Here is a 13,290-nt window from a genome sequence, read left to right as displayed (position 1 = left end):
AAACCTAAATTGAAAATCAGCAGCAATGGGAACGAAAGTCATAAAATTGGAGAAACTAAAAGCAGAAGGAAGGCTTAAAAATCCACTACAGAAAGGGGTTGGTTGTCCCCAAAAAAAGCTTCAAATGACTGACGTCATTTCACTGGCACTAATAAACTTGAGAACGCGGTCGGCTGAGCGTGTGTCATCTGCTAAAATCGACGATATATCAGGCGATAGCTGTAGATGGGAGCGTAACGGATTAAAATAGGGGCACTCAATTAAAAGGTGTCTTACCGTCCACAGCTGAGAGCAGTGGGGACAGAGTGGGGGAGGCTTACCGCTTAAAAGATGTCGATGGCTAAAAAGACAGTACCCTATCCGGAGTCTAGTTAAAATTACCTCCTCCCGACGACGCGTTCGGGAGGAAGAGGTCCAAGCACAAGGAAGAGCTTTTATGTCCCGCAATTTATTTTGGGTAAGTGTTGACCAATGCGTGTGCCATAAATGAACAACACGTCGACATAGAACGCTCCGCAGATCGGCGAAGGGAATCGATTGAATAGCTGGCCGAGGATGAGAGACTGCAGCCTTGGCTGCAATATCGGCCGCCTCATTTCCACAGATACCAACGTGTCCCGGGAGCCAGAGGAACGCCACCGAGACGCCCCCCAGGTGGAGCAAGCGCAGACAGTCCTGAATCCGGTGGACCAGAGGGTGCACAGGATAAAGAGCTTGGAGACTGAGGAGAGAGCTGAGAGAATCTGAGCAGATAACGTATTGTATCCGCTGATGGCGGCGGATGTAGTGGACAGCCTGGAGAACAGCGTAAAGCTCCGCAGTATAAACCGAACACTGGTTGGGAAGCCGAAAGTGATTTGGGGTGTCGCCAACAATATAGGTACTCCCTACACCAAACAATGTTTTCGAGCCGTCGGTGTAAATAAATGTGGTGTCCGTCATTTGTGCACATAGAGCAGCAAATGCCCGACGGTAGACAAGTGTAGGGGTACCATCCTTGGGAAATTGACATAGGTCTCTGAGCAAGTCGATCCGGGGACGGAGCCAAGGCGGTGCTGTACCCCAAGTTGTCAAGAAGGTTTTAGGAAAGCGGAAGGAAAGAGAATGGAGCAGTTGACGGAAGCGGACACCCGGTGCTAGTAGGGAGGAGGGGCGGCCTGCATACCCTACATCAAAGGAGGCGTCGAAAAAAACGTCATGGGCTGGATTAGCAGGCATGGAAGACAGATGGCTAGCATAACGACTCAGAAGGACTGCTCACCAATTGGACAGCGGAGGTTCAGCAGTCTCAGCATAAAGGCTTTCCACAGGGCTGGTTTAAAAAGCTCCAGACACTAAACGTAATCCAAAGGAGGGCGGAAGAAACTCCTTACGTCGCCAAAAATTAACACAAACGGTCTTACTGGGAGAAAAACGGAAGCCGGTTTCGATGCTCCAAGAGTGGAGGCGATCGAGACATCCTTGAAGACGTCGTTCAAGAAGGCTGGTCCGTTGAGAGCTGTAGTAGATCGCAAAATCGTCCACAAAGAGGGAGCCCGAGACATCAGGAAGGAGACAATCCATAATTGGATTGATGGCAATGGCAAACAGTACAACACTCAGCACGGATTCCTGGGGTACCCCGTTTTCTTGGGAGAAAGTACGGGAGAGAGTAGTGTTCACCCGCACCCTAAATGTGCGCTATGCCATAAATTCGCGAAGAAAAAGGGGCAGCCGACCTCGAAAGCCCCAAGAGAACAGTGTGCGGAGGATGCCTGTCCTCCAACAGGTATCGTATGCTCTCTCCAGATCAAAAAATATTGCTACTGTTTGGGGTTTCCGGAGAAAATTGTTCATGATATAAGTGGAGAGAGCAACAAGATGGTCAACTGCAGAACGATGCTTTCGGAATCCGCATTGGGCAGGTGTTAAAAGACTGCGGGATTCCAGCCACCACGCTAAACGGTAATTCACCATACGCTCCAAAACCTTGCGGACACTACTCGTGAGAGAAATGGGGCGATAGCTAGAGGGGAGATGTTTGTCCTTTCCAGGTTTCAGAACAGGAACGACGATAGCTTCCCGCCATCGTCTGGGAAAAGTACTGTCGGTCCAAATTCGATTATAAAGGCGAAGGAGGTAACGCAGACTATGGGTTGATAAATGCAGCAACATTTGGACGTGGATACCATCTGGTCCTGGGGCGGAGGAGCGAGAAGAAGAGAGTGCATGTTGGAGTTCCCGCAAGGAGAAAACAGTATTGTAGCTTTCGCGATTTGGAGAGGAGAAAGCAAGATGTCGCACTTCCGCTGCACGTTTCTTCGGGAGAAACGCTGGCGGGTAATTTGAAGAGCTCGAAATCTCAGCAAAGTGCTGACCCAACGAGTTAGAAATTGCGACGGGGTCCACTAATGTGTCATGCGCGACAGTGAGCTCAGAGACCGGGGAGAAACTAGGCGCGCCTGATAACCGTCGAAGCCGACTCCAAAATTCCGAGGAGGGAGTGAAGGTGTTAAATAAGCTAATAAAGAATTTCCAGCTTGCCTTCTTGCTATCGTGGATGACACGACGGCATCGCGCTCGGAACTGCTTATAGTGGATACAGTTGGCCAAAGTAGGATGGTGGCGGAAAACGCGTAGAGCACGTCGCCGCTCACGTATTGCATCACGGCATGCCTCGTTCCACCAAGGAACTGGGGGGCGCCGGGGCAATTCGGAGGTGCGTGCTATTGAATGTTCCGCAGCTGTAAGAATAACGTTGGTAATATGTGTGATCTCATCGTCGACGCTGGGAAAGTGACGGTCATCGAATGTCGCTAGAGACAGAAAAAGTGTCCAATCGGCTTGGGCAAACTTCCAGCGTCACGGGCGCATGTAGGGCAGTTGAAGCTGCAGTCGAAGGACACATGGAAAGTGGTCACTCGAGTGTGTATCATCAAGGGCGAACCATTCGAAGCGCTGAGCTAGCGGAACAGTACCGACCGCAAGGTCCAAATGAGATAAATTTGTCGTGGAGGCAGACAAAAATGTAGGGATCCCAGTGTTGAGGCAAACTAGATCTGCTTGGTGGAAGATGTCTAGCAATAGTGAGCCACGTGGACAAGGATGTGGAGATCGCCAAAGCGGGTGGTGGGCATTATAGTCCCCAACCAGCAAATATGGGGGTGGAAGCTGACCAAGAAGATGAAGGAGATCAGCTCGTGCCATTGGTGTGGACGATGGAATGTATACAGTACAGAGAGAGAACGTGTATCCGGAAAGGGAAAGACGGACGGCGACAGCTTGGAAGGAAGTGTGTAAATGGATTGGGTGATAATGGAGAGTTTCATGGAGAAGAATCATGAGTCCTCCATGTGCTGGACTGCCTTCAACAGAGGGGAGATCATATCGGACGGACTGAAATTGAGGGAGAACAAAGCGGTCATGGGGCCGCAGCTTTGCTTCCTGAAGACAGAAGATGACTGGCGAGTAGGATCGTAAGAGGATCGACAATTTGTCCCGATTGGCTCGAATACCGCGGATATTCCAGTGGATAATGGACATAGGGTGAACAGAAAAAGGAGGAATGTGACCAAGGTCGCTGTCAACTCAACAACTGCTCGGAGCTTGCGACCGACAGCATGGAATGGCATTCAGCCGAAGGCAGAAGATCCTGATCCATAGGTTGGTCAGGAGCAGCTCCTGCCACCAGCGATCGGCCGCCAGCAGTGCGCCTCGGCGACACAGAAGACGGCCGAGGGCGATTTCCGCCAGGTGGTGCTGTAGATGGGACACGCCTTGGCGGAGAAGGAGAGGAACTGGGTTTCTTTGTAGCCTTCTTGGAAGTATGATGTTTAGAGGAAGGAGGAACCGATGGTTGGGAAGTTGCGGTACGTAAAAACTCTTCACGAGTATGTTCTTTTTTTGAAGTCTTGGTGTCTGACTTTTGGGCTTGAGATTTAGCAGAACTCGACGAAGGGTGAGCCAGAGAGCGGGCAGGCGAAAGTGGTGAGGTTGAACGGGCGATCTTTGCGCTGGCCGATCTGACGACCATGGCACTAAAGGTGAGGTCGCAAGTCTGCGTGGCCGCCTCCTTTGTTGGCCGAGGAGAAGCAAGGACAGTGCTGTATTTTCCTTTCTGAGGCACGGTGGGCTGTCGACTGGCGAATAATTTTCGAGCAGCAAAGGTCGACACCTTTTCCTTTACTCTAATTTCCTGGATGAGCTTTTCGTCCTTAAAAACGGGACAATCTCGAGAGGAAGCAGCGTGGTCACCCATACAGTTGATGTAGCGAGGGGATGGAGGTGGACAAGCACCCTCATGGGCATCCTTGCCACACGTAACACATTTGGCCGGATTGGAACAGGACTGGCTGGTGTGATTGAACCGCTGACACCGATAGCAACGCGTAGGGTTTGGTACGTAAGGGCGAACGGAAATTATCTCATAGCCTGCTTTGATTTTCGATGGGAGTTGAACTTTGTCAAATGTCAAGAAGACAGTGCGGGTTGGAATGATGTTCGTGTCAACCCTTTTCATAACCCTATGAACAGCCGTTACGCCCTGGTCAGACAGGTAGTGGTGAATTTCTTCGTCGGACAATCCATCGAGGGAGCGTGTATATACGACTCCACGCGAGGAATTTAAAGTATGGTGCGGTTCCACCCGGACAGGGAAGGTGTGTAGTAGTGAGGTACACAGCAATTTTTGTGCCTGGAGGGCACTGACTGTTTCTAACAACAGGGTGCCATTCCGTAATCTGGAACAAGACTTTACAGGACCTGCAATTGCGTCGACACCTTTCTGAATAATGAAAGGGTTGACCGTGGAGAAGTTGTGACCTTCGTCAGACCGAGAAACAACAAGGAACTGTGGCAACGATGGAAGAACTGACTGTGGCCGAGACTCAGTGAACTTACGTTTGTGAGCAGACATAGTGGAAGGTGAGGAAACCATTGCAGAAGAATCCCCCATGATTACCGGCGTCTCCGATGGCGCGCTCCTCCCTTGTGGGGGCCCTCTCTGAGGGCACTCCCGCCTTAGGTGATTGTTCACACCTCAGGTCACACCTCCCGACAAACGGACGGAGGGACCAATCGGCACTTTCGGAAGGTATCAGCTCGGGTAATCACCCCTCCCTGGGCCTGGCCGTTACCAGGGGGTACGTACGTGTCCTACCTGTCTACCCGGGGCAGGGAATTACGCGTTACCTCGTCACTGGCTACGCATGGAAGTGCGTGGGTCGGCCTTCAGACACACACAGGGAGGAAGAAAGAGAAAGGGAAAGGAAAGAAGAGAGGTCTCAAACGCTGCAGCGGAGAAAAGGGTAAAGAGAAGAGGTAAGGACAAAGGAAGGATGAAGACATACAAGCAAGGAAGGCGAAGAATGCGGTACATTTGCAAGCGTCCGTCTCTGGACGTAGGCACAAACCATACTCCCAGAGGGGGAGAAAGGGAAGGAAAGAGCCAGTGGTGAAGGGGGGGGGAAGGATGCGGAAAGGGAAGGTGTGCAGCCCGGAAAGGAAGGAAGGCCACATTAGCTCGGGGTCCCGTGCTCGCTACGCACGTATCCACAAAAGAGTTGTGGATCCCCTGGGGGGCCACAATGATTGCTGATTTAAAGTTTCGCATTGATTAGTTTATTTATTTAATTCATTGTGGAGAAATAACTAAGAACAGTACTAAATGCTTGTTCTTCGGAACTGATTAAAGCTTTTAGAGAACTGAAACTTTTTTGCGTGCAGGGATGAACTTTAACTCGCTCAGTTGCAAGTTCTTAGTCAGGGCCATCATTTTAATTAATCATTACCCATTGACAGGGGAGTTATATTAGGCCCCTATTGCTGGTGACTTCATATGAACCAGAATTAATATTCTTTGAGCATCCATGATTGGGAGTGAAGGTACAGTGTAAGAACATTCATCTGCCGATAGGAAGACCAGCAGAAGAATGGTACAATATTCATAGTAGTTTTTATAGTGTTCACTTTATGGAAGTAATTATGCAACATGGAGCTCTATATGAAAATGGGGTGATGGGAGTGCAGGTAACATAAACTTCAATTTTTTTAAGCAAGTGATGACCTAGCTTAAGTTCATTATTATGAATAATTCTCACAATGGAGAAGTAGGTGTCAACTGAACATTATCCTACTGTGAAACAGTACACAATTCGAATATTATCTTTTGCATTGTACTGAACATTGAATATGAGTACTTGCAATTAATTAACTGTGAAGTCTTTTAGGGCAGGAAACATCCCTGTGACGGTCTTGCCTCATCCACTCTTCTACCACCACTTACAATAGCCCTGTAACTGCAAAACTTATACTATCAAAGGGTGAGCCACCTGCAAAATGACACCTCATATACCAGCTGTTGTGTAAACATTGTTCGGCCTTCTACATCAGTGTGACTACCACCAAATTATCAATTAGGATGAATGGACATAGGCAGAGATTGTATACTGGCAACTTGCTATATCCTATTGCAGAGCATGCTCTACAACATGACATTCGTGACCTTGGTGCCTGTTTCACCACACGTGCAATCTGGATTCTTCCCCCAGACGCCAGTTTCTCAGAACTCCGCATGTGGGGACTAGTTCTACAACATGTCCTTAGTTCTCGCCACGCACCTGGCCTTAATTTACATTAATTTATTCTGTCTCAGCATTTCTTCTCTGTAACTACTCTTGGTTTCACTCCATTTTGTTTTCTACATCTTTCATTGTCTTTCCCATCTGATTTTCACTGCCCCCCTCCCACCTCTGTTACATACTATGCACTTAGCTTTTCACTCTTATTAACTCGTGCGAGATGTTTAAGCAGTAATCTCTGTCTGCATGTTACCCTGTCTTCCACCTTTAAGCTCTCAAGTTTTGAAATCTCGCCCAATGCAGTTCCCAACAATCAGTCTTTCCTTCTCATCCTGTATGGTCAGTCTCCCCTGACCTGTAGTTCTGGATGACTTTCCCAATGTCTACACATTTTCCTATACCTATCCAGTCCTTTTCCTTCACCCCTCTTCCTTCCCCTTCAACCTTTCTGCCTGAAGGAGCAGCCGCTGGCTCCAAAAGCTTGCCAATTTCAACCGTCTTTTATGTGCCGCCTCTTGGTGATTAGATTTTTTATCTATCCAATAAAATAATTTTGTCAATTGATTGTTTTCAGTGTTATGTATATCTATAGTTTGGTTTACTGAATGACAGTGTTAGGGGTAGTATCATTTTCTCTATTTCTGAGTTCCTTGTTCCACTGATTCAAACAATTCATTCTCTTTCTTGATTGTTAAATCGTCTCCCCTGTCAAACGTTTCCTTACTGTCCCCGCATGTTCCGATTCCAACTTCGGTTCAAAAATGGTCATTTTTGCTGATTACTCTTTACATGCAAACCAAAATAATCCCTTTGTACATAACTTCAAAATTGTTTCTGAAAAAGATACAAATATATTTGTAACATTTCGTAAAAGCAATGGTTATAGGAAATAAGTGTTATTATTAATAATGTATAAAGAAAGTAAATACTTTAGCATTTGGTGTATTGTAAACTACAATACTTCACACAAATGAGGTATGTTGTGCAGTTCCATCACACAGTCCAAGGTGATATTGGGTAGCCAAGAGGTGCACTCGTTTGTTAGTGATTCTTATGGTTGGTGGGAAGAATGGAGCTGTATGATTATATGGCATGGGAAGTCTGTAGCTGTATGATTATATGGCATGGGAAGTCTGTTTGATGACTAGGTTTGGGTCGTACTGCCTGTCTGTGGAGGTCTTTATGAGAGAGATACCTCGTCCAGAGTGGATTGGCCCTGAATCCAGATCATGAAGATATCATCTGTGAACCTGGATCAGACTAGGGGTTGGCATGTTTTGGAGGCTAGGAAAGTTTCCTCTAGACGTCCCATAACAGGTTTGCATGGGAGAGTGCTCTTTATAACTTTTTCATTGACACATTTTGATAACTGTGATGAAATGAGCAAAGTCCTGACTGAGAATGAACTCACTGAAAACTAAAACTTAACTGACCCCTCAAATAGTGACTACTATGCATTAAATAGTATTACAAAAATGTAAACAACTACATCCCATTTGAATACACATTATACAGGGTGTACATAAAGTCCGGGAACATTTTCAATTATTTATTGCACAGGAACCAAACATTTTACAGATGTCACACACATTGCATTTTGGAGAGAAACTCTGAAAGTTTTTTTTTTTTTTTTTTTTTTTTTTTTTTTTTTTTTTTTTTTTTTTTTTTTTTTTTTTACAAACATTCGATATGTGAAACATGAGTAAGCCCGCAGACGTCAATATGGTAACTGAATGCTTGCCATGCCTGTCCCAGCGTGGCATCATTAACTGTGGCAGTCGCTTCCTGTATTCTCTCACGGAGCTCTGTTACATTACATGGTAGAGGTGGTACATACACCAGATCTTTAATGTGTCCCCACATAAAAGATTCACATGGAGTGAGATCTGGTGATCGGGGAGGCCATTTCACGAAATAGCTGTCCCCTTCTGTAGCACGGCCAATCCATCGCCATGTTTATGACTAGTGCTATCGGCAAATTACCAAACTATGCTATACATCATAAAAGCTTTTAGGGCTTCTCTTCAAAATGACATATGTATGATATCTGTACAATGTTTGGTTCTTGTGCAGTAAATAATTGAAAGTGTTCTCGGACTTTGTGTACACCCTGTATGTTCATTAAAATTTCATGTGTTACATCGAGATCAAGAAGTGCTATAAATATGTTTTCAAGTAACTTTTGTCATTTTCCAAGTTTTTCTATACTAAATTTAATATAATAAATCTCTTTAAGGATTACTGTACAAATATGCAAATTACTACAATTTACAGGGTCTTCACTGCTATAGTTTCATTCTGTGGTCCATTTAATTATTTTATGATCCATAGTAAAGCTCATAATCTACAGAACTGTTTACAATTCTGGTAATCGGACTTAATACATCAACTTTCTGGATTAGAAGTTATAGTTTTAGCAAAATTTAAAACTATCATTATTTTATAAAGAAAATAGCAGAACTAACTTCCCATTTACAGGACATATATTTTTTTCCAAATATTGTATGAGAAAGAATAATAACTGCAAAAGCAATAACCACAAACTTAAATATAAGAGTACATAATAAAAACACAGTGTTATGTATCAAGTGATACAGTAAACATTGTGCATCATGATGATTTATAAACAGATGTAGTGTATACTTCTGTATTCAAGTATCTGCCTGTTAATTACACTATCAATTGGAGGCTATAATAACCTGTTTTTTAATGAGTCCTCATAATCAGTTACTGATGATAACACTGTTGTCCATACAGTGTGCTCCTTAGTTTGCTGCACATTTTAGTTGGATTAATTTTGGAATGAGTGAATATCTCAAGAAATGATTTCATTTACTTCTGTACCTTATCTGTATTTTGTTTGTAGGGTGTTATCTCTCTTTTCACTGAAGATGTAACTAATTCACTCATTGGTTTGTTGCAAGTGAACATTTTTTTATGTTTTTCATATAGCATTACATAGTGTAACACGTGTGACTATTTTATAGGTGTCTCTGGACATATGGTATCAGCTATCAATGATTCTTGTGCTCTTATGTTTCAAAATTTAACATATATTTCAATGCTAACAACTCATTTTGTTGCAGAAAATGAAAGGTTAGCAAAAATTCAGGAGTCCCTTGGCTGTGTACAAAATATAACAGAGGTATCAGTGGAGCGACTTAGCAAAGTATTACATACATTTGAAGAGAATTTAGTGGATGTCACAAGTAATATTGCAGCTGTTGAAGGTGGAAACAATGTACCTGAAACTGAGCATGCAGATGATGATGACTGGGACCCAGATTACTACTATGATGAACAAGATAGTTTTTCTTGAAAGTTGTTGTTTTTATGGTCCTATAATTGATTACTTATTTTTTAATCATAACATTATTTTTAAGGGATTGGAGAGTATCCTATGCATGTTAAAAAGTAGAAAACAAAGAAGGAAATTTATGTACAATAAATACTAGACTGATATACCAATTTTATGTACATTGTGATGTGATATAGTATGATTCATTTCTGATTCAAGATGTACAGTTAAAAGTTATTACCTCACCAAAGTGATGTGTAACAACTTGATTGTGATCACTTTCTTAATGTGTTTTTGCATGAATAATGAAAGTACCATACAACTACATCAAGTTGATTTCTTTAATAAGTATTGTATATAATGTACAGTTCTTGTTAGTTTGTTATGACCTCCATTTACTACAGATTATCTGTATTGATGGATACATTCTAGTACAAATATTTATGAATTTTACAAGAGACATATCAGATCCACAAATGTATACACTGTTACTGAGTTTTAGTATTTTTGTAAGCCTTAATTTGCATGAGATGCATCCATGTTGATGTTAATTTACATTGTTGATGATCTCTTTTTCAGTATAGCAATCTAGCAAAAGTGGCCTTTTATGTCTTTTGGAAGTCTAAAAGATGACTTGGTGAAAGGTGACTGTTCTTGTCAACCTATCAATACATTTTTTTACAATTTCTTAAAAAGTATTTTTAATTAAATACCTTATACAACAATAACCCTGATAATAATTATATAACCTGCAGATGCAATAACAGCCATCATATATGTTGAAATACAGTGTTTCTCCATTTAATGCCTATTCAAAGAGGATCAATTCTGTTGATTTATAAAACTTGAAAACTTTTATCTGTTGATTGTTGCAAGATATGTCATTTCTGTATATTTTTTTCCATCAGTGAAGTACATTCCGTTTTTTTATCATTATTTGTTCATTCTTGTACAGAATTGTTGATTTATTTTCTTTACTATTTTTAATTACAAACACCATAAAAACGAAACTGCTTTTGCAACTACTGGGGATACCTTATTTAATTTGCTTACTCCATTTGGTTGTCTTTCAATTACTTGTTCTGTTTTAAATACAAACATTTGATTGTTACTATTCAGACGGAACAAAAAACATAACCTTAAAAGTTCTCTTGAAAAGAGGAGTTTTGTGCTGTTTCTGAAAATTTTTTTTTTAAAGAAAACTGTTGAAATAATATTCTATGCATAAAAGATGGCTCTGCTAATTTACATTAGTTCAGACTACTTAATGTGTCTGTACCACAGTGGACTGACACACACACACACACACACACACACACACACACACACACACACACACACACACAGAGAGTTATCATCTTGGAAGCTTACAAATTTTTTGTGAAGTTATTTTTTCGAGATTTCCAGGAATACATCCTGCAGCATCTATTGTATTTACGATCTAGAGACCTTGTTTATAGAGGGTATCCAGAAATTAAGAATACGTTTTGCTGAATAATTACTGTATTCTATTATTTATTGTGACATACATTTGTCACATGTTATGTTTAACGAGCCATTCACATCCCGACACAATTCTCATCAGCCAGCTGTATCACGAAAGACATTCTGGAGCATTTGTGGTGCTATAACTGCAGCAGCATGTCTAATTCAGTCTGAGAGCTCTGCCAATGAGCTGATATTATGTTGGCGAAGCACAAGTCGCTCGACAAATCCCCAGACGAAGAAGTCAGTGGCTGTGAGGCCAGGAGAACAAGCCACCCATATCATGGTCCTCTGCACCTAATCCGTCTTTCAGGAAACACACTATTCAAAAACATACACACGTATATGGTGTAATGGTGGTGTGCCCCCGTCTGCTGGGGTAAACATTATGTACGTGTTCATCCCAAACAAGCTGTAGTTAAAGAAAGTGTTCCAGCGTATCCAGATACTTTGCCCCAGTGATGGAGTTTTCAGCAAAGAAGAACAGGTCCTAGATTTTGTCAGTGGATATTCCTATCCACAAATTAACTTTGGGAGAATCTCAGGAATTCCAGGTGCTCAACTGGTGGTGTGGTAGTCCAGATGACTCAGTTATGTCAGTTAAACCTTCCACATGTGTAGAAAGTTGCCTCATTACTGAATAGGATCTGGTTGAGGCTGTTGTGATTTGCATCTGCTTAGGCAAACCCTAGCACATGTTGCTACATTCTGCCAAATCCTCATATTCAGTTGGGTGAACTTGCAGGTGGTATGACTTGTTCTCAGAGCAGGTTGAAACACGTTACATACTATCCAGTGTGGAACATCCAGTTCTGCTAACAATCGTCACACCGATTTTGTACTGCAATCAGTAGGTGTTCTAATGTCTTAAATTTAGTCAGCAGATGTTGATAGATGGCCTGTTCTGGGCTCATTCTTAACCGTACCAGTGCACTTACACTTGGTCACCATTTGTTGAATTGCCTTATCAGTAAGTCCAGATTATGGGATTTGAAATTAAATCTCCACCCAATTGCACCCTGTGACAACCTCCGCATCATGTTGGCTATTGTCCCCTGCACAGTTAACAATGTGCTTGCTTAGGTACCTGTAACAACAGAACACATGTTTAGTGGTGCCATCCAATCCATAATATTCAGCAACAACCACAACTTTTACATCTATAATGCACCTGCAATACTTTACTTACCCAGTTTTTAAATTTTTGGTGACATGTCTAAACTGTGGTAGCATCATTCTGTTTTGGGATGTTTCAGTTTTTTGTGATCAAGTTAGATCTGTATTTTCTCTCATTCCTTGATCATTTCTGAAGAGGCACCTGCTGTTTCATCCATCAGCTCTGCTTGTTTAATGCACTAATATAGCATAGTCTCGACTTTTATCTTGTTCTCCTCAAATGATGATGCTTGAGGACAAGCCATTAATGACTCACTTCAACGTGATTGCACCCCACCCCTTAATGTGACTCTCACAATATCGGCATTTATACTTACCAACTTGATTCCACCTTATGAAGATTCTGTTCTAAAAATATAATACCACATACAACCTAGCCACAAGAAGTTGATGTATTTTAGTAATTCGTGGTTTTGTAAACTCCCTCTTTCAACTCTGTATTTAAACTGAGACTGTGTGGAATTTTAACAGAAACAGACATAAATTTCCCATCAGCAGTAACTCTTTCTTTTATTGCTACTTTTAAATCATGATTATCTGTTTTCTCTCAGCATCAGACATTTGAAACAAAGCAACATCGATTACTACACGACAATTACGTTATTCCAGTTACTGTTAAACTCTTTATAAAATCTATTTATATATTTCTCCCACCAGTCAATTATTGCATAGTAAATAGTTTATGCGATGCAGATTCTTCACATGCATGCTATTATTTAACTTTTCTACTAAGGTTCTCTAAAGATCATGTGACAGATAATACGTACTGACCGA

At 42.3% G+C, this 13,290-nt stretch overlaps 1 protein-coding gene across 3 annotated transcripts in view; it reads left to right on the top strand.

Moving 5' to 3' along the window:
- Positions 1 to 10,182, top strand: part of LOC124783583 (PAS domain-containing serine/threonine-protein kinase) — a 222,850-nt gene extending 212,668 nt beyond the window's left edge. For all 3 annotated transcript variants that reach the window (XM_047254035.1, XM_047254034.1, XM_047254033.1), the window contains exon 21: positions 9,644 to 10,182. In XM_047254035.1, the coding sequence (XP_047109991.1) occupies positions 9,644 to 9,876 (233 nt within the window). In that variant the 3' untranslated portion in view covers positions 9,877 to 10,182. The remainder of the gene's footprint in view (positions 1 to 9,643) is intronic.
- Positions 10,183 to 13,290: the final 3,108 nt, after the last annotated feature.

Source organism: Schistocerca piceifrons, chromosome 1, assembly GCF_021461385.2.
Source record: "Schistocerca piceifrons isolate TAMUIC-IGC-003096 chromosome 1, iqSchPice1.1, whole genome shotgun sequence".
NCBI lineage: Eukaryota > Metazoa > Arthropoda > Insecta > Orthoptera > Acrididae > Schistocerca > Schistocerca piceifrons.
Note: the sequence above shows the minus strand (reverse complement) of the source record. Positions and strands in the feature narration are given on the sequence as shown.